This window comes from Aethalodelphis obliquidens, unplaced genomic scaffold (genome assembly GCF_003676395.1).
Source record: "Aethalodelphis obliquidens isolate GAN/ISIS:26980383/991018 unplaced genomic scaffold, ASM367639v1 scaffold5, whole genome shotgun sequence".
NCBI classification, from domain to species: Eukaryota; Metazoa; Chordata; class Mammalia; order Artiodactyla; family Delphinidae; genus Aethalodelphis; species Aethalodelphis obliquidens.
This window is the reverse complement of record NW_020837949.1, coordinates 45271841-45296110: the sequence shown is the minus strand read 5'-3', so window position 1 is coordinate 45296110 and position 24270 is coordinate 45271841. Positions and strand designations below refer to the sequence as shown.

Genomic DNA, 24270 nt, shown 5'->3' with positions numbered 1-24270 from the left:
CCTGTTTGGACATAAAGTTCCCGGCCTTGGGACCCCAGAGGGCTTCTATTGGGAGGAAGGCTTTTAGCAATTCTCTCAGAACCAAGCTGTTTGAAGTGTGTGTGCCTTTTCCGGAGGGAGGCTGACCCCTCTTTGCCGGTGGCTCAACTGACAATTTAGAGAAGACGACGGAGATAAAAGATAAGAGGGCGTGCAACCCAGTCACCCAGAGAAAGGGGAAGAGTAGTTTGGGGTGGGGGGTCAGAAACAAGGAATAGCATTCCCTTCCCCATCCCAACTCATCTTTCTTTGGTTCAAGTCAGCAAACTTTGGTTAGCATTACACGCCTGGGCACATACAGGGCTGTCAAAGGCACTTTTCATCGCTGTGATGAAAAGTGGCCTTGCCTTCTTGGAGGGTGGGGCTGGGTGAGACGAAGGAATAGAGGTGACCCCTGATAGCAACACACAATGTGGATGACCAGCAGCTCCTCACTGCTTCAGGAGGTGAGTAGGCCAAGACTGGTGGGTTCCAGAAGTTTCCATAGTGAGGTGGCATTCAGACTGGGCTTGACGGATGAGCAAGGTCTTGTCAAGCAGAGATGTGAAGCGAACGATGTTTGAGGCCATCTCTGGATGTGCGTGGAGGATGGATTTTAGGGGCTGGAGTCTGCACGTTTGGGAGACTGGTGAGGGTCTCTTGGAATAGTCCAGAGAAGAGGTGCCTGGGGCCCTGTTCTATCTGGGGAAATCCTATGGGTATTTCAAGACCCTGATCAAATATTTACCTCTTGTGGGCAGCTTCCCTGACCGTTTAAGGCAGAATTATTTGCCCCTTCCCCTCTGCTCTTATAACCTTTGCACCCGTCTCCATTAGCACTAACGTCGTGTTCTTTGTTTGGGGCTCTGTCTCCCCCTCTAGGCAGTGAGCTCCTTGAAGCCAGGGGTGGTGTTTTCACCATCTCTGGACCTCCTCCGTCCCACATAACCAGTGGCCCATCATGCGTGCTCAGTAAAGTGCTTGATGAACAAATAGAAAAATGACAACACATTCCTGTAACAGTGGGGAGAGAAGGCGGGGGGCAGCGTATGAGGATTCTGGAGGCAGTATAATCTGGAGGCCGGAGCAGCGTGGCGTGTGGGAGAGGGTTGAGGTTTTGGCCTGGGTCCCTGGTGGAGGGTTGGGGAGATGGAGTCTTACCAAAATGGAAGCCTGGAAGGCTTCTGTGCTGAGAACCCTGAGTCCGGGGCATTGGGGCACTTCCAGGAGAAGATATCTTGCAGTTAGTGTGAAGTACTGGGTGGGAACCTGGAAAAAGAGATATACGGGCCTCTATTAAGTACTACCAAGTATATGTATATGTTTTCCTCCAAAGGGTAAATAAAATGGTATGGGAAACAAAATCCCTTGCTTCTTTTCAACCAGCCATTTACACCAGGGCCTTAAAAATAGCATTTTCAAGCCACTGGCGTTTGCAGCTGGTTTTATCTGTTTGGCCAACACGTCATGCTGGAGTGCTTTGTTTTCCTTTGCACGGCCATCCCGCCACATCTGGACCTGCCTCATGGTCCTGAACCAGTTCCCTGCACAGGCGCCAGCTGCCTCCTGGCAGAAGCCGAGGGAGGCTGCCTGTTCCTGGGGGCTCCATCAGTCAGCCCCCTTTGGGCCCCCAGCCTCCAGCCTCAGACTTAGTTCATGGGGCTCAGACAGAGCATGTTTCAGCCCTTGTTCCCTTCAGGACAGCCTTAGACTAAACAGAAGCCCCCAAATAGGCTTAAATCCTGCCCGCTCCGGGCCTCCAGGAAACAGTCTGGCTGAGGCATCAGGACCCTTCGGGGCCTGGCAGAATCACTCAGTTACTCTCCCGCTCTGTTCTGGCCCTCAGATGCCTAGCATTGGACTAATCACACATCTCTGTTGCTTAATTAACATTCTCAGTATTGACCTTTGCAGAGCCTGCTCATTGGCCTCCCTCTTGCCTTTCCTTCCTGATTTCCCTTTAGCCTCGTGCCACACTCCCATGACCCTTGTCTCCGTAAGCAACCACTCTCACGTATTTAGTGATTTCTTTCTGCTTGTGTACGTTCTTGCAAAAATGCTTAGTGTTGTTTTGTGTGCATGTGTTTATAATGGATGTAAATCGTGTTGTGTTATACACCCCATTTGCTTCCTTACTTTCTCTACCCAGAGCCATGTTTTCAAGACCCGTGTGTGTTGCTGGGTGAACATCTGGTCTTTATTTCAGGTGTTTTTGTAAGGCCATGGTCACAGGGTGGCTTTTTTAGAGACCCTAACTAAGAAAGGTTCTCATTTAAATTCCAGACTTGTTTAAAAATTTTGTTTCACCCTGAAGGTAAAATCTGTCTCCATCTCAGTGGACCGAGCCTCGTGCTGTGCCTGGTCCTCCTCCAGGGGAGAAAAGGAGGCTGTGGAATAAGGTTTATGGCGCGTGTTCTGGGGATGTTGGCCTTTGCACACCGTCTCAGAAGATGCGGGGCAGGGACTGTGACGTTTCTGTAGTCCCAGATGCACAGAATTAGGGCAGGCCATGTTGGTTTCTATACAGCGTGGCGTGCGTTTTAAATAAGCATTTAATCTTGGGGAAAGCGGGATGGAAAAAGTCTCCAGAGGCTCTCTGGAGACCGGCCTGCCCAGCTTTGCCAGCATCGTTGCCTTGGGCTGTTTTCACTTGGGTCCTGCCTCTGAGGGTTCTGGTAGATGCCGCGGCAGTGCGTATGGTGGCGAGAGGGAGCCTCACCGGCTGGGACAGCACAGGCTGATGCTGGCAACACCCATGCCGGGACCCTCTCTGGGCCTCAGTCACCCCAGCTATGAGAATGTGACTTAGTTTCCCTTCTGGCTGGAGGTCCAGGGAGGTCTGACTGGCAGGATGGCCGAGCAATTAGGAGTTGGCCTGGGTTTATGTTCTATCTCTGCAACTTTCCATCTGTGTGACTTTTGGTCAGTTCCTTAACTTCTCTAAGCTTCAGTTTCCTCATCTTTAAATGGGATGATGATACTCTCTCGTGGAAGCTGTTCTGGGGCTTAGATGATAAAACCCAGATGGTAAGTAAATGAAAGCCACGATAGTGATAATCTATTATAACTATTATTATTCTCGCAGGAAGGGCGGCATTTTCTTTCCTAATTCCGCCCTCTTCATGTTTGTCCTCAGGGGGACAGATCTGTGGGTCACGCCCACCTTTCGTAAGAATTGTGTCTGAGCCAGGCTTTTCTGGGCCTGACTCGCAGCTTAGGCCTAGGCCCTTGTTTCTGCACGTCCACGAGCAGAGCTTTCTAGTGGACTGATAGCCAAGTCCCATCTGCCAGCATCCTGGGACCAGCGTGGGGTGACACGGAGCAAGGGCTCTCACTCTGCCTTTCTCCTTCTGATGAAGGCTTGGGAGCCTCAGCGGGGACAGGGGGTGGGTGGTGGAGGAGCCCTCCTCTCATTCCAGCCACCTCAAGACTCATCAGCGTCCTGGGCGTTACACGGCTTCCTAGTCTGTTCTCTGTGAGTCATAACAAGGAGCTCACGTGGCCACGGTTGTCTTTCAGAGGATGTGGAGGATGAACAGCTAAGGGAAGAAGTCATCCTGTCTCCAGTGCCATCGATACTCAAGCTGCAAGTAGAGTCAAAGCCCATCGACCTCTCAGTGGCAAAGGTGGGTGTCAGTTGAAAAGTGCCAGGTGATGTGTCTGGATTTGAGTTGGTGTGAATTGAAGGCATCTGGGTTTGAGTTGGTGTGGATGAGGTGATTTTCTTTTTTTTTGTTGTGGTACGCGGGCCTCTCACTGCCATGGCCTCTCCTGTTGCGGAGCACAGGCTCCGGACGCGCAGGGCCAGCGGCCATGGCTCACGGGCCCAGCCACTCCTTGGCATGTGGGATCTTCCCGGACCGGGGCACGAACCCGTGTCCCCTGCATCGGCAGGCGGACTCTCAACCACTGTGCCACCAGGGAAGCCCGATGAGGTGATTTTCATCTCTCTGGCTCCATTCATCCTGTTATAATCTCTCAGTCACTGTTAAAATGGAAATTTGCATGTGATGTGGAAGAAAACCTGAACGGAGAGTCAGGAAAACAAGGGCCTAGTCCTGGCATCTCCCTCTCCTTCTCTGAGACTAGAGGTGAGGATACAACCTCCTCCCATTCAAACATTCTGGAATCCAGCTTTTCTGTTGGTCCAGAGCTCTGCTTCACCATGTCCGCAGCCGGTAACTCCAGGGTTGCGATGGGAACGGGATAGTTGTCCTCATTAGCTTGACTGTGCTCCTGCACTGGTCCCCTGAGCTGGGCTCAGGCTGGGCTGCAGTGAGGGAAGGACAGGGAAGTGTTACCAATTCCTCAGCGCCACCTGGGTTCACACCAGTGACCTCCTGGAGTCACAGGGCTTCGGGAGCCGGTTCCTGGCCTCAGCAGCCTCCTCTGTGGGGATGTCCTGGATTCCTCACCATCTCTGCTGCCATAGGGCCTCACCCTTCTCCGTGGCCAGTGGTTCCTGCGGGATGGAATGCTGCCCCTGCTGTCCTCCACTGGCTTTTCAGCCAGGATCCAGGAGGGAAAAATAAAACTCCTGGGGACACAGCTGACCGTGTTCTCTTCCTGCTTACCAAGTATTTACTCAGCACGCAGATGAAAAGTCAAAGGTTTTTCTAGAGGTTTTGTTCCTCCCCATCCTTCTCCTCCTTTTCCCTTCCTTCTTTTGAAACCACAGGGAGAGGGTCAGTCACAGTTAAGTAGCCCCAAGCCTGGTTGTCTGTAGCCGCAGGGCTATGATTCTTTGCAGTGGGTACCGCTATTTGGTGAAGGGTCCTCAGCGGCCTCTAAAGACCACCCAGTAGTAGCATCTCCAAAAGCAGCTGAAAAAACCGAGGCCCACACAGAGAAAGGAGGACCCAGCACACGTGGTGTCCACAGCCACAGCAAGCAGGACCCAGGTTTCCAGGCTCGTAACCCTGGGACCTGGCAACCATACTGTGCCTAGCTGGGAGCTGTCTTTCTGTGATTGAGAGAATAGACATGGGCTTCAGCCAGAAAACTCAAGGTCCTATAGTTTCTAGGCTCTTGGGAAACTCAGTCCAAATACATCGATGATCGTAGTTGGTGCAAGAAGGGGAACCAAGCCCTGACAGATGAATTTACCCACCCCTCTCTCCTGTGTGCCACTAGCCCACATGTGATGACGTGTAGACAAACGCTCTGTCACAGAGATTTTCCTTGTACTTAGTGAAAAGAAAAAAAAGAACCGATTCTAGAGGGAAACGTGAGTCTGTAGGGAAGATATGACCTGCAAAGAGATGGTCTGAGCGGGTAGTGACAGAATCCACATGCTGGCCCTTCAGATACTCTCGGATGTAAAATCATGGCAGAGAGAGAAGAGGCAGCCGGCATGGGGAAGGGGCGAGTGGAGATGAGGCTCTGCTTTCCCATCCACGGGCTGGTCAGTGGGGAGGGGTTGGCACTTTCTGGGGCTCTGGAGGGTGAGGCTTGGGTTGATGGGAGATCCGTATCAGCCAGAAGTTTTGAGAACACAGAGCCGTGAAGAAATGGAGGGGCTGCCTTGGGAAGTGGTGGGAACCCTCTTCACTTGGCGGTTGGAGTGTTCAAGCCAAGTTTATGGGGGGAACCGCTCTCCGGTGATGTTGCAGAGGAGATCCTTACATGTAGGAAGGGGTTGTACCAGTGTGGGGTTGGCAAACTTCTTCTGTGAAGGGCTACATAGTGTATTTTTGCCTCTCGGTGGCAACCACACAGCTCTGCCATTGTAATGTAAAAGAAAACACAGGCAACATGTAAACAAATGGGCATTGCTGTGTTTCAATAAAACTTTATTTACAAAGCAAGTGGAGGGTCGGATTTGGCGTATGGGTCACAGTTTGCTAGAGCACCAGTTCTCAAACTTGGCTGTACGTTGGAATCACCTGGGGAGCTTTTAATAGTACAGATGCCAGCGTCCGACGCCCAGGGGTTCTGCTTTAGTTGGCCTGGCACGGGGCCTGGGCGTCAGGATTGTTCAGGGCTCTGTAGGTAATTATAATATGCAGTCAAGAACCTCCAAGGTCTTTTGTAAAACTAAAATTTTGTGTATCAAGGAACTTCTAAGGAAGCTCAAAAGATTTTGGCCTGGGGCAGCACAGGCTGGTAAGGTTTACAGATATTCCAGAGGTAAGGCCCTGAGGGTCCATTTTCTCTGTCCTCAAATATGAGAAGAATGGGTTTGCAAAATAAAAAGAAAACAGATTACCCTGCTGGAAAACAGACTACCCTGCTAGAACTCAAGACCAGCTCCTGTGGGAATGCAGACACCCAGCAGTGTACTGTTGTTTGCTTTTTAAACAACCAATGCAATTCTCTCTTCTTTTGACAGGACATAAAGACCATTCTGTTTGGTTCCAGCTTTTGCTGTTTCAACGAAGAATGGAAACTTCAGAATTTTTCCTTTAACGACTCAGCATCATTAAAATATGGCATCGTGCAGAACAAGGCAGGTTGTTTTAACTGCCCCCAGGGACCCTGCTGTGGGCCCATCACGGACAGGGGCACACGTCCCCCAGTTTGGTAAATCCTGTGGGTGTTGCCTGCGCCAGCCCCTCATTTGCTGAGTTGTCACCCAGGGCAGGAACTTCACGTGTGGCTGGCAGAGCAGAGCGGGGCAACATGACCGCTGCCGTGAGGGGTGCATGATGCCGGAGGGGACGGGGAGCAGGAGGGGGCCTGTGTCCGCTCAGGGGTACCAGAGAGGGTCCTTAAGCTAAGTACTGAGAAACGATTTTGCAGGTAGAGCTGGAGAAAGGATACTGGAGGCAGAGGGCAGCATGAACAAAGGGAGGCCGTGTGAAAATACAGGGACTGCAGGAAGGGGCAAAAGTACCAAGCGTGAGGACCAGAAGTGTGCGGGGAGGATATGATATAAGACAGGGAAATGGAGGTAGATTGTGGCAGGATTTGAACATGGCTTATACACAGTTGCCAAGATACACATTTTCAGGGCCAGAAGATAACTGTAAAATCCGGCAGCTTATCCAGGTTCCGTTTCTCAAGCCCCAGGAGCCTCCCCCTGCCCCACACTGCCTGAGGAAGAACCCCAAGACCACCCACTTCTGCCCCTAACTTGGCCAAGTCAGCACATCTTCTCGCACCCCGAGTTCAAGGGCACCCACGGCCCCTGCTCTGACAGTCCTTGTACTTGTTGATGCCTACAGGGGTGAGCTCCTCAAGGAGCCCTCTCCCTCCAAGTCACACCTACTAGGTGCTGAGACAGGCCACTGGCCGGGGAACAAGATTGCTTACACAAGCGGAGGCTGCCCAAGGGGCTCGCTTCTGGCTGAGATGGTCAGGGAAGCCTTCCTGGAGGAGGAGGCCTTTAGGATGGGCCTTGAAGGCTGCGTAGACAATTGACACCGTCAGCCTGTGGACACAGAAACATGCCTCTGGATGCCTGGACACCCATGGTGACAGCCGCTGACGGGTTATGAAGAGTCACTTTCCCCCCATCACACACCACAGACTTTGCTCCTTCCTCTAGCGATGGGCACCTGGGCCTCTGTCACCCCCTCTCTGTGACTCAGGGTCAGCACTTCACAGAAGTAGTCACCACGCAGGAGACCCCTGTTTGAGGCTCTGTAACCTGTTGGAGGAGGCTGGTTCTGGAGGAGCAGGTGGCCCTACCCTGGGTCAGTTCTCACAGGCACTGACGCGCGTCCTTCTTTGCAGGGTGGTCCCTGTGGGGTTCTGGCAGCTGTCCAAGGCTGTGTCCTACAGAAACTCCTGTTTGAAGGAGATAGCAGAGCTGACTGTGCTCGGTAAGTCAGCGCTCATTCTGGCAATAGCTTCTCTTCCCAAGGCTTCTCCTCACTGTCCAGAAAAAATAAGCAAGGAAATGTGTGTTTGTTCCCTGATATTTCCCGTCTTCTGGAAAGGGAAACGGTGGCTGGCTAACAGGGCCAGTGCTGACCAGTTTAAATGACCTGCATGCCATTTGTTTCTAAGAGCAGGGAGGCTTGTTAAGTCCTGTGCCACATGGGAAGTGGCAGTTGGAACAGCACTGAAACTCAGGCCACCCCCTCCTCAGGAGTGGAGCACAGCAACCGCCAAATCCCATCTACAGCCAGGCCAGCCTGCTGACCCCTCCACTGAGCCCAGGTCTCCCCTCCCTCCCCTCGTTCCCCCACCTCTGCTAACAGCCATCTCCACACGGTCCAGCCAGACCTGCAGGATACAGCTTCCTCCCCTTGGCCATTCTGTCTCCACCTCACACGCTGAGTGTTTGCACACAGCCCTTCATTCTCATCCTTACTCCCTCCGCAGACATTTCTGGAACATTCTCTCTGTGCGGATACCGGTGATTCAGAGAGGAATAGACGCATTCTCTGTTCTCCCGAGTGCTCTGTGAGGTTGAGGGATGGAGAGAAATCCATAATCCTACCTTGCAGCTGGTGCTCAGGTAGAAGGATTATCGAGGGGCTACCCAAGGCTGGGGCCAGCTCGGCTAGTTGGAGGAGGCAGCCCTCTTACCTTAACCAGTAACTGTGTGCCCAGTGGTACCGAGTCACCCTCAGATTTACAGAGCTTCTGGCACTTGTCTTTCTTTTTTAGTTCAAATCTAATATACATACAGAAGAGTACACAACTCAAAGAAGGGCGCAACTCATGTATGTTCTGCTTAATGAATTATTGCAAAATCACACACCCATGAACACAGCACCCAGATCAAGGAAGAAAATATTTCCAGCTCCCTGGAAGCATCCTCCTGCCCGGTAGATACCTCCATTCTCTTCTCCAAAGTTGTGATTAAGCGGATTTGAAAATCACAGCTTAGTTTTGACAATTCCTGAACTTGAATTCAAGGGACTGCCTTTTTTTTTTTTTTTTTTTTTTAAAGACAACAAGGCCCATCCCCCATTTATTCACGTTCAAATTCCTGGGAAAGACACTAGTTCCCCAGACATCCAGCCAAGCTTGTACAAAACGAAACACATTTTACCAGCTTAGAGGATGTGGCCTTAGACAGGATTCAAGTGAAGGTGGCTTTTCATGCTGGGCATTTCAGAATTTGTCCGATAATATGATTTGTCTCATTACTTTACAAAGTAACAATCAAGGTGCTTGGTTTCAAGCTGAAAGACGCTAACCATAAGCATAGCGTAACTGCAGCCGGAAGCCCAGAGACACAGCATTTGCACAGCAAGGTCCGACCTTGTGCTGTTCTCCTCCCCAGTGCCTGCTCTGGAGTCCAGGCCAGCAAAGCGCGGCCCACACAGTGAGCGTCCGATGGTCAGGGACGCTCCTGGCTGGCTGGTTGGCTGGGACTGGCTAAGTGAGGGACCTCTGGATGCCTGCCCGCCAAGGGCGCAGGGACCCTCTCCGAGCACATATGCACCTCCACTCCTACCTTCCCTCCTTGCACTGGAGAGGGGCGCGCGGGGAGGACTTAATAGGCGCCTGGAGGGCGTGCGGGCCTCACCAAGGCAGCTGTGGCCTTGCCCTCATGGCACCTGCGACTGAACCCGAGAGCCAGATGCACAGGAGGTCCCAGGGGGACGTGCAGGGAGCTCAGGGCCCACCCGGATGTGAAGAGGGTCAGGCAGGCTTGCTGGAGGAGTGACATTTTAATCTTACTGAGATCCGGAGGGTGAGCAGGGCTCCTGACTGGCTTCGCACACACCCTCGCACAGGCTTGTTCCTCCCTCGATTTCTCCTTTCCCAGCAAATCCCTCGGCCTCCTTCCCCGGCTCCTCACGCGCAGAGGCCATGGCCTCAGGGCCGCCTTCCCCGACCTCCCCAGACGCCGCCTGCAAGGCCCCCACCATTGGATGCCCTCTTTATCCAAGCCGTTACCTGTCCATTGTCTGTGCGCCAGAACACAAGGCCCCTGAGAACGGGGGCCTTCCTAAGCTGCCTGGGCTGTAGCCAGTCCCTGGCATCCAGCCCCAGGCCTAGTGCACAGAAGAGGCCCTCGGAACTTTTGTTGAATGAACGGGACAAACATATGAGTTATCCAGACTGACGGGGAGGGGAGGGGATAGTATTCCAGTAAGGAGAACAACATGTGCAGAGGCCTGAGGGCAGGGAGTGGCCAGGGCAGAGTATAGGGGGCAGGGCGAGACCCGGGCCAGGCTGCCAGAGGGCCCTTGGGGCCCAGCGGCTTGCTCAGGTCAAGCCTTGGCCTTGGCCCTCGTGGGAGGTGTTTGATAATTCATTTCAGCCCCCACGTCCGTTCAGAGCTGCTTTTGAACTTGGACTTTGGACTTCTTGGGGGAAGTTGTAGATCATTTCCCAACAGTCAGGGAGGGGTGTGTAAGTTGGTTCCCGGAAGGGCCGTTTCTGCCCAGGGCACAAGGCAGGCTTGGCTCCTTGTCGTCCGCCCTACAGTCCCACTAAGGGGATGTGACAGCCTCTGGATCCCCAGGCACGTCCTCGGGAGAGAGTTCTGCTCGCCACACCTGAGAGGGGAGCTAGGGCTCGGAAGGCAGAAAGCCATTCAGGCTGGGGGCGCAAGACGGGCTCTGGGCAGAAAGAAAACTGTACCAGCTGTGGGGAGAAGAGTTGGGGCCAGCCTAGATTGAAGGCCCTCGGAGGCCGGGCTGGTGGGGCAGGAGGGGAGGAGGCTGGAAGGGGCTGCTGGCTGCTGGGAGCTGTGTGTGGGGTGTGCCTGGTGGGAAGGAGCCCCGCTCTGGGGGAAGGCGGCCTGGGTGGGCCAGAGGAGGCCTGTGCCGAGCAGCTGGGAGAGCTCGGCCTGCTGGCCAGGCAGGGTCCCGCCCACGGGAAGCGCGGAAGGGGTCATGCTGCAGAAGAGTGACCTCACCTTTGTTTGGAGTCCCACAGCTGTGGGTGCTCCTCGTAAGTCCCTCCCCTGTGGCACCTCCACGCCTGCGGCCCCAGGCCCTGCACCCAGAGCTGCTGTCCATGCAGACCGAGCATAGTGGTCTGGCTTCCTGCTGGTGCTGCTGGCCTAGCAGGCCCAATAGTGGGCATTCTTCCCACCCATCCGAGAGGGAGGGGCGGAGAGCTTGGCCCAGTGACCCGGCTGCTCTCGCTGAAAGTGCCTCAGGGGACTCAGGGAGACCGGGCTCTGAGTGACCAGCTGGGGGAGGTCCCAGGGGTGATGGGCTGTGGGCAAGGAGTACCGGCTGCCTCCACACCCCCCATCCTATGTCTCCTCCTCTGGCTTCCGCTGCTGTGGACCTAGCTCTGCTGAGGCATGAGCCTGCCTCGGGGCTGGAGGCCGACTGGGGGCGAGAGGAGAGAGTCCTCCTGGGTTCAGGCTAGGACTTGGGTCAAGCAAAGGCCAGGGGAGTGAGCGGCCGGGGCCTGGGGCTGGCAGCCGAGGGGGGAGGTGAGAGCGGAGTCTGGTCGCCGTTTGCAGAGGTGAGGCCCTACAGGTTGGAGGCCACAGAAGGTCGTCCTTGCCAAGTGGGTGTCGGTGCAGCCTATAGGTGCCCGTGCTGAGGCTGCGGGGAGTGCCCAGCTCTGTGGTCCTTAGCTTGTCCCAGGATGGCGGTTGCTGAAGAGAGCACTGGACCAGCCAGAGACCTGGATTACAGCTATAGGCCAGCAAGGCCTCACTTTCTCCATTTGTGAATCTCTGTCCTGCCCAAGTCTGACTCAGTAAGGAAATGCAAACCAAATCCTTTGTAAATCAAGGGCTGTGCAAGTGGGTGGGACCTTGAGATCGCCTGCTGTGGTACATATGGGGAAACTGAGTCCCGGAGAGGGAAAGATGCTTGTCCAGGTTCACACCTGACCTCCAGGGCAGAGCCAAGCACGTCTGTCACACCACACTGTGCCCTAGAAGAGACCCTGAGCCCCAGGCGAGCCAGAGAGGCCAGGAGGGGCTGGTGCCGGGAGGCTGAGTGTCATGGGCTTGAAACACCCGAGGGCTGGACACCCAGATGGACTCTCAGTGACCAAGGTGCAGCTCTTTAGGCTCTGTAGTTTACGAAGGGCTTCTAGGCAGAACCTCCCCATTTTTCCTAATTTGGGGAAAAAAAAAAAATCAGAAGAGTACAGAAGAGTAATATGGCAACCCCCTGGGGACCTGCTGCCTCGTGTGAGTAAAGGATGACATTCGACATCCCTGCAGGAACCTCTCGCAGCCCGGCTCCTCTGGTTTCCTTGATGCATTTGTACGATCTTAATATTGATTGTTTGGTTCATTGGTGTCGCTGCACAGGCTGGTGTGCTGAGCTGGGTTGGAGCTTCAGTACTCCCTTTTGACTCTGAAATTCTAAGATTTCAGAAATGATCTGGTTTAAAAAAAAAAAAAAGGAAGAAAAAAGCAGGAAAGCTCCTCTGTTCTCTTCAGGAGCACTGCGTTGGCCCTCATGCCACACAGAGGCGGCACCTGCAGCTGCTGAATGCTGGGCGCTTTGGGAGCTCCGGGACCAGGGCCGGTGGGCCTTCCTGCACTGGGTCTGCAGGCCTGGGCGGGCGTGGCCCCCTGCTTGCCATCTCCCCGCACGAGGCTGAGTGTCATAAGCTTGAAACACCCGAGGGCAGGACACCCAGACGGACTCCCAGTGACCAAGGTGCAGCTCTTTAGGCTCTGTAGTTTACGAAGCCGCACGAGGATGTGACTGTGGCCTCCAGGGAAATCATGCTGAAATAATGGCTTCTTGGCAGAGGTGGTGTTTTTTCTGCAGGGCTGTCTGGCTTCATTAAGACTCATCCCATCAGGCCGGCAGCCGGCCTCTCCTCAACTGGGGACGGCAGAGCCGGGCGGCAGGGCTCGGTGTTTTTCCACTTGAGGAGGGCTCGTGGGAAGCGATGGTGAGCCCCGTTCCCCTGCGGGCTCGGGGAGCGCCACAGGCAAGGGAGCTGCCCTCTCGCCTCTACTTCCCTTTTCAACTGGGGAAGTCGAGGCCCAGAGAAGGAGGGGCACTTGCCCAAGGCACCTCTGGACCCATTAGCGGAGCCAGGCTTGGAACCCAGGTCTGGGGGTCCCCAGGCCAGCTCTGGCAGCGTCTGACCCTGAAAGGGGGCAGAAAGGTCTGCAGTCACTCACCAGCTTCTGATTCTTCTATAGGCTCAGACTAGCGGGCACGTCAGGGTGGACTGGTGAGCCTGTTTTGAGTTAATGATGGTAGAAACATCTTTTTAATCTGAAAGACTTGGGTAATTAAGCCAAACACAGGATGTATTACTTCCTGACGCCCATCGCCCACCCTTAGACAAATCCTGCACTTGTTCTGTGAGGTATTAGACTCTTTTAAAGAAACTTCTCTTGGTGCGAGACCCCGGCCAGGTGCTAGGTTCACGGTAGGGGTTGGATAAGCGCATGCGTGACTGATGAAGGAAGTGCAGGACCACCCTGGTCACCGAGGTGAAGGCAGACCCTGAGTTCCCCGGCGATTCACTGCAGCACCTCCCTCCTCCGTCTTGTCATCCGCACGCACCCCAGCCCTGAATACCCTGTGGCCGGTTACCCGGCAGAAGGGCCGGGCTGGAATGATGCTTGCGGGCATCTGGCCCAGGGTCTGCATTCTGGACATTCATCTCCTTGGAATCGCAACCCACGGTAGTGGACTCCGTCATCCTCAGGGCTTGTTTCCTGTCCCACCCCCATCCAGGTGACCGCCAGTCGTGTCAGTCCCACCTCCTGGGCACCCACGCCCATCCCCTTCCCGCCCCTGCCCAGGACTGGGGTGCCCTGCTCCTCAGCTGAGCTGTACGGCCAGGGCCCGGCCAGCACTGCTGCTTCATCTTGCCCTCCCTCCTGTCCTCACTGGGCATACTCATCACAGGCTCCTCCTACAGCACAGGTGTGACTAGGGCACTCCCCAGCTAGATCCCTCGACATGGGCAGGAGCGGGACAAAGTTATGCCTGGATTGTATCCTCTGTCTAGAATGTCTGTGCTGGAACACCTCCAGACGGAGCTACCAGGTCACCTTGCAAACATTCACTATGGTCCACGCTAACTTAATGAAGCAGGTAACACTTGCCTGAAAGCTGCTCAGTGCAGCCACAAATAAGATTTTAAAAACCAACATATATTAAGTACTTATCGCATGCCAGGCACTGTTGGAAGCACTTCACACGTATTACTTCATTAATCATTAAAACCACCCTGTGAAGGAGGTACTATTATTGTCCCCTTTTAAAAGGGGGAAACTGAGGCACAGAGACTAAATGATTCACCCAAGGTCACACAGTTAGTAAAAACTGGACAAAGTGAAACAGCAGTGAGGGAAGAAGGAGAGCGTGGCGAGGTGGAACCAGCTTCTGGTGTTGGGGGCCAGCATCCCTTTGCCTCTGAGCCCATCTTTCCTGCACCTGCAACGCTATCAAGAGATCTGGCTCCTGGGCCCGGCCTATCTTCCAGGTCTCACAGGCTCTAATTTATAGACCCTCTGAACTTCCGTGTTTCTATACAAAAGTTCTCATTCTTTTCATTGGCTTCCATTTAGTCTCTCCATCCTTCCCTGTGTCTTCTCCAGCATGCTCTTCCCTGCGTCAGCTCCAGACACAGCTTTCCAGAAAACAGTAGCACTGGGAGAAGTGTGGTGGTCGGGCCTGGGTTCCACTCCTGGCTCAAGGCCTTGGGGAAGCCCCTTGCCCTTGCTGGCCTTCGCCTCCGCACCCGGATCCTTTCTCCCTTGTCCGATGAGCCCTGCTTTCCAGGCCCTCCTTGGTCCTTGGCAGCCTCTCCTGAATCCCAGAGCAATGTTTCTTCACCTTTGTTTTCATAGTTGACAGTGGCCCAGGGCCAGTGCTTCCCGAATCTCAGGTGCCTGGTTTGCTGGTGGTGTGGTAGCTGTTTCCAGAGGAGCAGGCAGGCTTCCTGAGGCTGCAGACGTACCAGGCAGGCTGCGTCTCACTGAGTGAGAAGCATTGCCTGGTGTCAGCGGCTTGTCGTCACTTTCACATCAGATACAGGGAGTTCACCATCCTGTGAACTCTCTGGCCACAGCCAAAGTGGGCACTTGACGTTTCCATAAAGACAACAGCAATGGGTACCCTTTACTGAGCATTCTCCACATGCCAGGCACTGGGCCACGGACCTTACATAGATCATCTCATTTAAAGCTCCCAACACGATGAGGGAGGTACTACTGCCCCAGCCAGTCTAGGGATGGGGAAACTGAGGGACCCTATGTCACGTTGCCTACCACTTTAAAGTCACTGGACCACAACGGCCTAGGTGCAGACGGCTGGCTCTGTGGCCCACGGACTGGGCCATGACCACGTGCTGCCCACCATGGTGACCTGTGTCCTGGTCTCCGGGTTCTCCTCTCCTATCCTGGAGAGGAAGGACAAACACCAGTTTTCACCTGCTCCCCACCCAACAGCTCAGCCTAGAGCTTAGGGTACTTGGTGACTGAAAACATGGAAGCTCCCTCTACGTTGCTGGGAGCGCTGGCGTCAAGCCCCTTTTGTTTGTTAGGTAGTGAGACACTCAGACACTCAGCCTGCCTTCGTAGGAATTTAAGAAAACTTCCCAGAATCCAGGGGTGGGCGAGAAGCACGGCTCTGTGGAGCCCTGGAGACGGAAAGAGCGTCTGTACGTGGCTATTGCTTCTTCTGTCTTTCTCACAGACTTCATGCACTAAGGGCCTCTTCGTTGCCGTTTTTATGGTAAGAGGTCTCTCTGCCTTTTTTTTTTCTTTTTTTTTTTGCGGTTCGCGGGCCTCTCCCTGTTGCGGAGTACAGGCTCCGGACGTGCAGGCTCAGCGGCCATGGCTCACGGGCCCAGCCGCTCCGCGGCATGTGGGATCCTCCCGGACCGGGGCTCGAACCCGTGTCCCCTGCATCGGCAGGCGGACTCTCAACCACTGCGCCACCAGGGAAGCCCCTCTCTGCCATTTTTGACACCACTGACTGCCTGTCCTTCTCCAGCCCTTTTGCTCCCAAGACTGTAACGGCCCGTCTCCGAGCTCTGCCCTTCCTGCCTGCCTCCCCTGCCTCTCCCACGCGCTGGAGTTCCACGAGGCTCCAGCCTTGGCCGCCGCCTCTGCCCTCCTCATCCTCTCTCTGGGAGATCTTAGCCACGCAGGGTGCCGAGGACCCCTCACACGCTGCTGGTTCGTAAGCCTCTACTCAGCCCGAGCCGCTATCCTGGGCTTTAGAGCGACAGCTTCACCTGGGCATCCCACGTGCACCTCCAGCTGCGCACCGCCCCCTCCAGTCCCCGCCCCATCGTCTCACGTGCACCTCCAGCTGCGTCCCCCCCCCCCCCCCCCCGCCGTCCCCGCCCCGTCGTCCCACGTGCACCTCCAGCTCTCCCCGCCACCTCCCGTCCCCCTCTCGTGTTCCCCATTTCAGTTGGTGGCACCAGCATGCACTCACGGGAAGCCCAGCGTCATCCCGAATCCTCCCTTCCCCACGTCCCCACGCCCCCACGCCCTATGTCCAAGTAACCGGCAAGTCAGGCTATTTCCCCTCAGCACTCGTGGTCTGGTCTCCTGTCAGCTGGGGGAGCGCGGGGCACCTGCTTGCGTGAGCCGCTGTCTCCAGGGGCTTGGGCGTCGGGGCTGGCCAAGGCTGGGCGGGGCAGGGCGGTGCCCCTGCCTGGGATGGCAGCAGTTCCGGGCTCAGTCCCCTGGGCTTTGTCAGAACCCGCAGCCTTTGCTTCCACCGCTCCAGGCCCTGCCGAGTCTCCAGAGGCCCCTTCGCTCCCGTGGGTGATTTCCTCAGCCTGTTCCTCCTCCAGCCCTGCCAGGGCCTCTCTCTCACAGCTCTTCCCTCTGTCTTCATCTGCAGAGGCCCTCCTCCCAGGCTCTGCCCGAGCCCCTGGGCCGCAGGGCTCCGCTGGGCAGCAGAGGAGAGGACAGGCCATCTTCCACAGGGCTGCGCTATCTCTGATGTCTGTCCCCATAGGCATAAACACACTTCCCTTTTCGTCCTCAGGCAGCTGCAGCCTTCAAACGCTCGTAGGACCCGCTGCCTGGCCCTGGCCATCGCGGACATTGTGTGGCGGGCTGGAGGCCACAAGAGAGCCGTGGTCACACTGTAAGTGCTTCCCTGGGCTGTGTTGCTACCACTCCACCTCGGGCGGGCACAGCTACAGGCCAGCTGGCTGTGCGCTTTCCTGTCCTTGGAGAAATCATCATCTCACACAGGCCGTCTGGGCCTGAGGACCGTGTCTGTGTCCTCCCAGACCCCTGCCCTGTGCTCCAGGCCAGCAGGAGCCTGGAGAGTTGGCCTGATGTGCTGGGCAGCCCCACACCAGGGGAGGGCCAGCCCTCCACATGGCTCCGGTCGAGAGGGGTCAGATCTGGGGGATCCCTCTCTGCAGGGGGTGCTGGTGGATGTAACCTGCCTGAGAAAACCCATGCCCCCCTCCCCGCCCCCTCACCGGCAGCTTGCTCCCCTCTACATTTCTCTGATCTGGAGGCCTCGGAAAACAGCCTCTAGGTCGACCCAGTCATTTGCACTGCTCCCCCAAGTCCCCAAAGCACACTCCTATTTGCTCTGTCAGTTGGATCCCCGTTCCAGTGAGGAGACTCAGGGAGGTGAGAGATGAGCGGTGGAGCCAGTGCAGTCTTCCCTGCTACCTCCGTCCTACTGGTGGAGGATACCATCCTCGCAATCTATGTGGATGGCCTGCCGGCTTTCCAGCCTGACCCTTCAGAGTGGAAGCATCACTTCATCCCAGCTGTGTGGCTAAGCTTTAGTAAAGGGGGTGCCCTTTGGATACAAGGGCCACACCCTGGAAGGGGGCACAGTGGTCAGTAGAGCACAGAACTTAAGAGACTCCAAAGGCTGACCCCCAGTGCTGTTGCTTGTTGGCTGTGTGACCTTGAGTAACTGACTCAGCTTCTCTGTGCCTAGCCTGTTTACTCACTTGGAAAATAGGGGTGATAGTAATGATTACTTAATGGGGTAAATGTGAGAATTGAACGAGTCAACATAAATAAAATGGTATATAATGAATGACAGTATCATCGATCAGTTTAAACAATTTATCCATATAAATAGGTGATAAGTAATAGTATGAAGCAGTTAAGATAAGGTCTGGACCGTACTAAGTATGGTGTCAGTGTTGGGTATTATTGTCATTATCACTATTGTTCTTATCGAGTGCTTGTCCTTGGTACCCATGTTCCAGGTAACTCACAAACCCTGGCCCTTAGGATCTGCATGGCAGCCTTGAGAGCCTATGGGGCAAAAATTCAATCTCTCCTTACTTTACAGATTAGGAAACAGAAGCCCAGAGAGGGGCGGTGGCTGGTCCAAGGCTGCACAGCAGGCTAATGTCATAGTGGCCCCAAACCCAAATGCAGCTTCTAGTCCATGCCTTCCTGGGCCACACATGCAGGTGCTGTGTAAACAGATGTCCTCCAAGGGGACAGAGGCTGGACTTCAAGTCCCTAAAGGCAAAGGGCAAGTGAGCATTCCTTAGTCTGGCAGCATGCTCGTCGGTGGGTGAGAGGCAGACTTCCTGCTACCAGGATTTGGGTTTGGTTATCCCGAGCTCTCCTTCGGCTGTCCTTTTTCCATCCCATATTAGCACCCGCACTCTACCCCCTCCCATTTAGTGGAGTTCTCCGGACCCGGCCTAGCGGGTGAGTTCAAGGCAGGGAAACGAGGTGCGCTTGGCTCCCTTCTTTCCTCTGGGCCACCTTTTGGTTTGTCCTCATTGAGCAACCCGTGTGGTTTGTGCCCTGGCTCTGGGGTATGTCATCTCTCCGCGCAGAGACTCATGCATCTCCCTTTCCTTTTTAGGGCTTCGAGAACACAGCAGTTCAGTCCAACCGGGAAATACAAAGCAGATGGAGTCTTAGAAACAGTACGGCTTTCTGGAAAATTAGCACGCAACCTTTGGCTTTGTTTGGGGACAGTCTCCTTTCATATAAGTAAATCCTTCCTTAGTTGGGGATGGGCTAGCCTTCCCTGTGGCCCAGGCCAGCAGAATCCTCCACCTGGGATTGGGGTGCGGGCAGAGGTGGGGGCCTTTGGGATGAGCTCTGGCCAGAACTGGCTTTATGGCTAAAAGGCTGATGGGCGCCCTGTCATGTTGAGCTTGTACAGAACATGACGTCCCTCCAGCGTTCGATGCACCATGCCTTTTGGCTAAACCCCAGCCTTCCCCGTGTCCCCCTTTATGTCATAGCATCCTCTCTGGGATTGCCATGAGAGGGTAGTGGGGGTGCAAGGGAGAGGAAGTTAGCAGAGAAGAGCTTTGATGGCCGGAGCACCAGCTGGAAGGCCAGACCCAAGTAAGACAAAGGACAGCAGAGAAATGAGAGACGTGTGAAAACGTGGAAACTCTGAGACTCTCCCACAAACTAACCTCCTCTTCACTGAGGATTTTTGTTTTACTTAGCTTGTTCCCTTTGACCTTTTGGGCATGTGTGGCCCTGGGATCTTAATTAAGCATCTCACTTTGTTGGATGTTATCTGTGAAAGTGTTCTTTTCTGACCTGCATGAGAAAGCATAGGAGACGCATAACCACTGCTTTGCACTGAACTCAGGGCACTGCCTGCTGGGCTTAGAACAGGCCTGGTGACGGCGACCTGAGTGGGTCACCCACCCTGTACTCCCCTGTCCCCCCAGCCTCCCCGCCCCCAAGGTGCTCCTCAGGTATCTGTGACTAGCCTGCAGGGTGCAGCCCCACCCGTCGGGGCCATCCATGCATGATGCCGGCTCTGTGGCTTTAGTTCCATGATGTCTCCAATCCTGGGGCCTCTAAAGTGTTGCTGCAGGGCGGGAGCCCCAGACACCCCAGCTGGGCCCTGCAGCCTTTGAATCACACACGGGTGTAGGAGTGCCTCTCCACCCCCGCTCCCGAGGTCGCCGCTCTCTGAGTGCAGGGACGTTCCCCAGTGGGGTCTTGCAGCTGCTGAAGTTAGGGCCACAGAAACGAATCCAGCACGGGGGACTGTCCCCCGGGCTTGGGCAGCTCACCCTGTGTGTTTGTGCTTCCCAGCTCACACTCCACAGTCTGACCTGCTACGAGGAGCTGGTGACTTTTCTTCAACAGAGCGTCCATCAGGTATGAACAGTGGTTTAGTTTGTGGGCTGTGCATTGCTAAGCTTCTGCTTTCTCTGTGGGAGACATGCTGGTGACCTGGGGTTGTTCTCCGTTCATCCCCACCCTGGGGTAGTGGGGCGATGTTGGCTGGAGAAGAGTGGGCTCGGGGGCAGAGGGTCTGACCTCTGCCATGATTTCCTGGAGGGCTGGCCATGGCTACAGGTAAAGGGAGCCGCTGCAGCGGGGGCTGCGGAAGCAGGGATGGAGCGGGGTCAGGCTGAAGGGGAGCAGCTATCGGACTGTGGTTATGAGAGCTTTCTTTCTGTTCGAGGGTAAGCAGCTACCTCTGCAGGTAAAGAACACTTCGTCAGCGAGTGGGGCTCAGCACCGTCTGGGGAAGTGACCAGGACATGGGTTCCTGGGCTGGGCTGGAGGTCTGAGCACCGCTGGTGGAGATCCTGATAGTAGAGGACCTTGCTTGGTGTCCCGGGAGGCAGGGCTGGGCCCGGAGGGGCCCCTGGAGCATCCTGTCTACTGGAGGAGAGCCGTGCACCTGCTCCAGGCTGTGAGATGGGGTGGAACCCAGCCAGGGCCTGGGAGCAGCCCATCAGAGGGCTGAGGGAATTCAGAGTTGGGCTGTAGCCTCGGGGCTTTGTGGAGGAGGTCATCGAATGCTCCGGGGGTGGGTGAAGAGCATTGACTCTGGAGCCATCAGCGTCAGCGGGTGTTTGCATCTAGGTTACACCTCTTAGTAGCTCTGTGACCTTGGGCAACTTACTGGACCCCCTGTGCCTCAGTTTCCTCCTGTGTACCATGTGGCTGATGACAGCGGTGCCTGCCTCAGAGCGCTGTGCAAAGCGCTTGCCTGGAGCCACCGTGTCCTGCTCTGTGTTCTCAGGGGTCGTTAGCTTTCGTTGTGGGTGTTTCATCACCATGGTGATGATCACGTAAGGTGACCTTGATATGGGTTAGTTGTAGACAGGTAGAGATGGGAGGGAAGCATGGCAGAGAGAAGCAGCCTTTCTGCGCCAGCCTGTCCCGCAGGTGCGTGGGAGGGGCTCTGGTGTAGGAGGGGTCCTGGCCTTGGCGCTGGGAGTCCTGGGCTGGCTGTCACTTGTTCCCTGGCTTTCTCTGGTTCTTCATGAGCATAACCCAGTGGGCAGTCCATAGATGCAGCGTGCTCACCACCGGCTCAGGGCCATGGGGTGCCTGGAGCAGAGGCCCCGGGACCTCCTTTGCCTTATTCCTTGGTCACAAGTGGCCTCAGGATAGTCACTGGGCTTCGGTGGCCTCATCTGGAAAGTGGAAGATGGAGCAGTTAGTTAGCGGGTAACTTCCAGCTCTTTACTGCCCAACTGTGATTCTTGAAGAAGAACCTTAAACGCATGGCAAAGAATGTCTTCCAAATTAAGGACCAGGCACTTTAAATAAGCAGAAAGGACACCTTTTATTAAACATACCAGAGCAGTGTGAGAATGCAGCAATGCCTCCGAGAGACGAGCAAATCCTGGCAGCATCAGTGTGCATTCAGGGAGGCCAGGACCAGGGGCACCTGTGTTCACACTGTCAGGTGACGCAGAGCTGGAGGAGGGAAGCCCTGTGGGGCAAAGGAGGGGCCCTGGGGTGATTGCTCACGTGACCCCAGGATCTGAGGCCCCATCATTGCCCCTGAGGCCCTGGGGTGGCCCTTCAGCACCAAAATCATCTGCATCCTTGTCTATAGATGGGGTCTCCCTCCTCCCTTGGCCTGTACCCCCAGGGTTTCGATGAAGCCCGAGCAAGACAGTGAGTGTGAAAGAGGTTCTGAGAGTGGGACCCTTGCCAGGGGCGGGAGCCGCCTACTTCCTGCCACACCTCTGGGCCCCGAGCCCCCCCCCCCCCCCCCCGCCCCGCTCCTGGCCTTGATCCCTGGGTACGAGCGGTCACCATTTGGCCCTCACTCTGGAAGGTGTTGTTTTCTCCCTGCAGTTGAAATTCTGTTTGTGCTGGAAGCCGTTGAGCTGCCTCAGCACTACCCTCACCAAATTCGTTTTTCACGGTCTGGGCCGAGGAGGGCTTCCTCGTGCCAGGCCTGGAAATGAACACTGAACCACGTCTGCCCAAAATAAACAGCCTCCTTGCTGTGTTTTCATTACCGCTCACCCTCCTGGTGAGATGTCTGGCTGCCGCGCCCTGCGAACTGGGGGATGCTCCCGCCCCTGCCTCCCACTGGGGTTCCTGGTGGACTCAGGTCTCTCCTGGGCCAGAGCAGCTCGGTGGAACGACCCCTTCTTCCCAAGCGGTACCAGACATTTTTCCAGACCCTGCTGGTGGGTTCTGGCCCGGTTGCCTGCCTGGGCTCTCCTCCGCCCTGTGGCCTTCCATGGCTTGGCAGCTGGAATTTGAGGAGATCATTTTATAATAATAAATGTTTTAAAAACAAAATGGGATATTGGTGCCATTCAGTCGTGTTCCATCCGGCAAGGGCCAGAGGCCGCAGGCGGGGATCATGTCCCTGCCCTCCGCAGTCTCACCTAACCTGTCCACACGCAGGGGCATATCCACGGCTCAGGATGAGGTCCCCTTGGATGTGTCCCAAGGACTGTGGAAAATGCTGGCCTGCGTATAATAATAGTTCTCCACGTTTACACAGACTCCTGGCTTACAGCGGGAGCCTGTGTTCCTTACTTCATTGCAGTCCCGCGAGTAGGAAGGCACGGCAGTGGGGGAGACAGACCCAGGAAGCGCCGTGGCCTCCCCAGGACAATGTGCAAGTCCAGGGCAGAAGTAGGTAGGCATTTCAGAAGGGGAAACTGCGACTGAGAGAGCTTTGTCACTCCTTGAGGCAACAGACAAGACTGTAGTAGAGCTGTGACAAGGGCACTGGTGGCCCGAGTCCTCCCAGGCCTCTGTCCCCCTGCGCAGGGACATCAGCATTCCTCTTTGCAGTTGTCAGAGCACTTCCACCGACCTGGCCTCATAGGACGTGCAGCGTAACCTAAGGAAACATGCAAGGGAGGTATTTGTTATCCTCATTTTGCAAATGGGAAACTGAGGACAACAGAAGTGAAGTGACTGGCCTGAGATCACAGAATTAAGGTGACATTGATTTAAGATTATTGTTGATTCATTCATTCCATTTCTGCTTCCAAAAAAAGATTTAAAGGTAATTATTAAAAAAAATGATGTCCTCGGGGTTTTTTCTGTGCTCCAGCCATGGTAAACCTTTGCTCTCTTGCCTCTGGGCCTTTGCATGTACTTCTCCTCCCACCTGGAACAACGTTCCCTTTTCTGATTCCTCTTTGTCCCTTGGGCTTCTGTCTAGACATCACTTCCTCCGGAAAGCCTTCCTTGACGCTCCCTCCTTCCCTAAGCCCTAAGTCTGCATTGAAGGCCCTTCCTGTGTGTTTCCAGGGAACCTTGTTTTTCCCATCGGTGCAGAGCCCCTTCCCCACTTTTTTCAAGTTGCTTATTATTCTCTCTTTCCTGAGTTACTTCTCGTGAGGGCAGATCCGTGTCCACCTTGTTCGCAGGTATAGCTTTAGCAGGGAGCATCCTCTTGGCACAAAAAGGTCAGGCAGTAATTGTTTTTTCTTGAATGACTGACGAATTGAATTATTGGGTGAAAATAAAGACTATATACATATATAATACTTAGAAAATATAAATCTATATTTTAAATTGAAGTATATATAGTTCATTTACAATATTATATTAGTTGCAGGTGTACAACGTAGTGATTCAATATTTTTATAGATTATACTCCATTTAAAGTTATTATAAAATAATGACTGTATTTCCCTGTGCTGTATAATATGTCCGTGTTGCTTATTTATTTTATACATAATAGTTTGTGCCTCTTAATCCCTACCCCTATCCTGCCCCTCCCCCTTTCCCTCTCCCCACTGGTAACCACTGATTTGTTCTCTATATCTGTGAGTCTGTTTCTCTTTTGTTGTATTAATTCATTTGTTTTATTTTTTGGATTCCACATATAAGTGATAACATACAGTATTTGTCTTCCCTTGATAAAGTCTATATTTTGAGGAAAAGAAAAGATAATTTTATCAGAAGTTTGAGCTAAAATAGTTTGAGTAGTTTGAACATCGTATTTGGCTCTGAGCTTCCTGGCAGCCAAGGCAAAATGGCAGTATGATAAGTTATATGATTCTCATTGTTCCAGGTAAGTAAGCTTTCTTTTTTAGTTTTAAATTCAAAAAGAAACTGATCACCCCATAAGGAACACTGACTATTGTAACAGGCAGCATCTTCATTACCAATTCCAAAAGTGGAATTGTTGTCCCATAGTGGGATGAGTAAGGCCTTCACACTCATTTGCAGTCGGGAGACGGTGTTCCTTCAGGAAGCAGAAATGACATAGTCCATCCCATTAA

The 24270-nt window shown here is 54.4% G+C and overlaps 1 protein-coding gene across 2 annotated transcripts in view; it reads left to right on the top strand.

Moving 5' to 3' along the window:
* Window positions 1-24270, top strand: part of MINDY4 (MINDY lysine 48 deubiquitinase 4) — a 102856-nt gene that overhangs the window by 55702 nt on the left and 22884 nt on the right. For both annotated transcript variants that reach the window (XM_027102265.1, XM_027102266.1), the window contains exons 7-12: window positions 3538-3644; window positions 6350-6466; window positions 7696-7784; window positions 16830-16931; window positions 18648-18711; window positions 19853-19918. In XM_027102265.1, the coding sequence (XP_026958066.1) occupies window positions 3538-3644; window positions 6350-6466; window positions 7696-7784; window positions 16830-16931; window positions 18648-18711; window positions 19853-19918 (545 nt within the window). The remainder of the gene's footprint in view (window positions 1-3537; window positions 3645-6349; window positions 6467-7695; window positions 7785-16829; window positions 16932-18647; window positions 18712-19852; window positions 19919-24270) is intronic.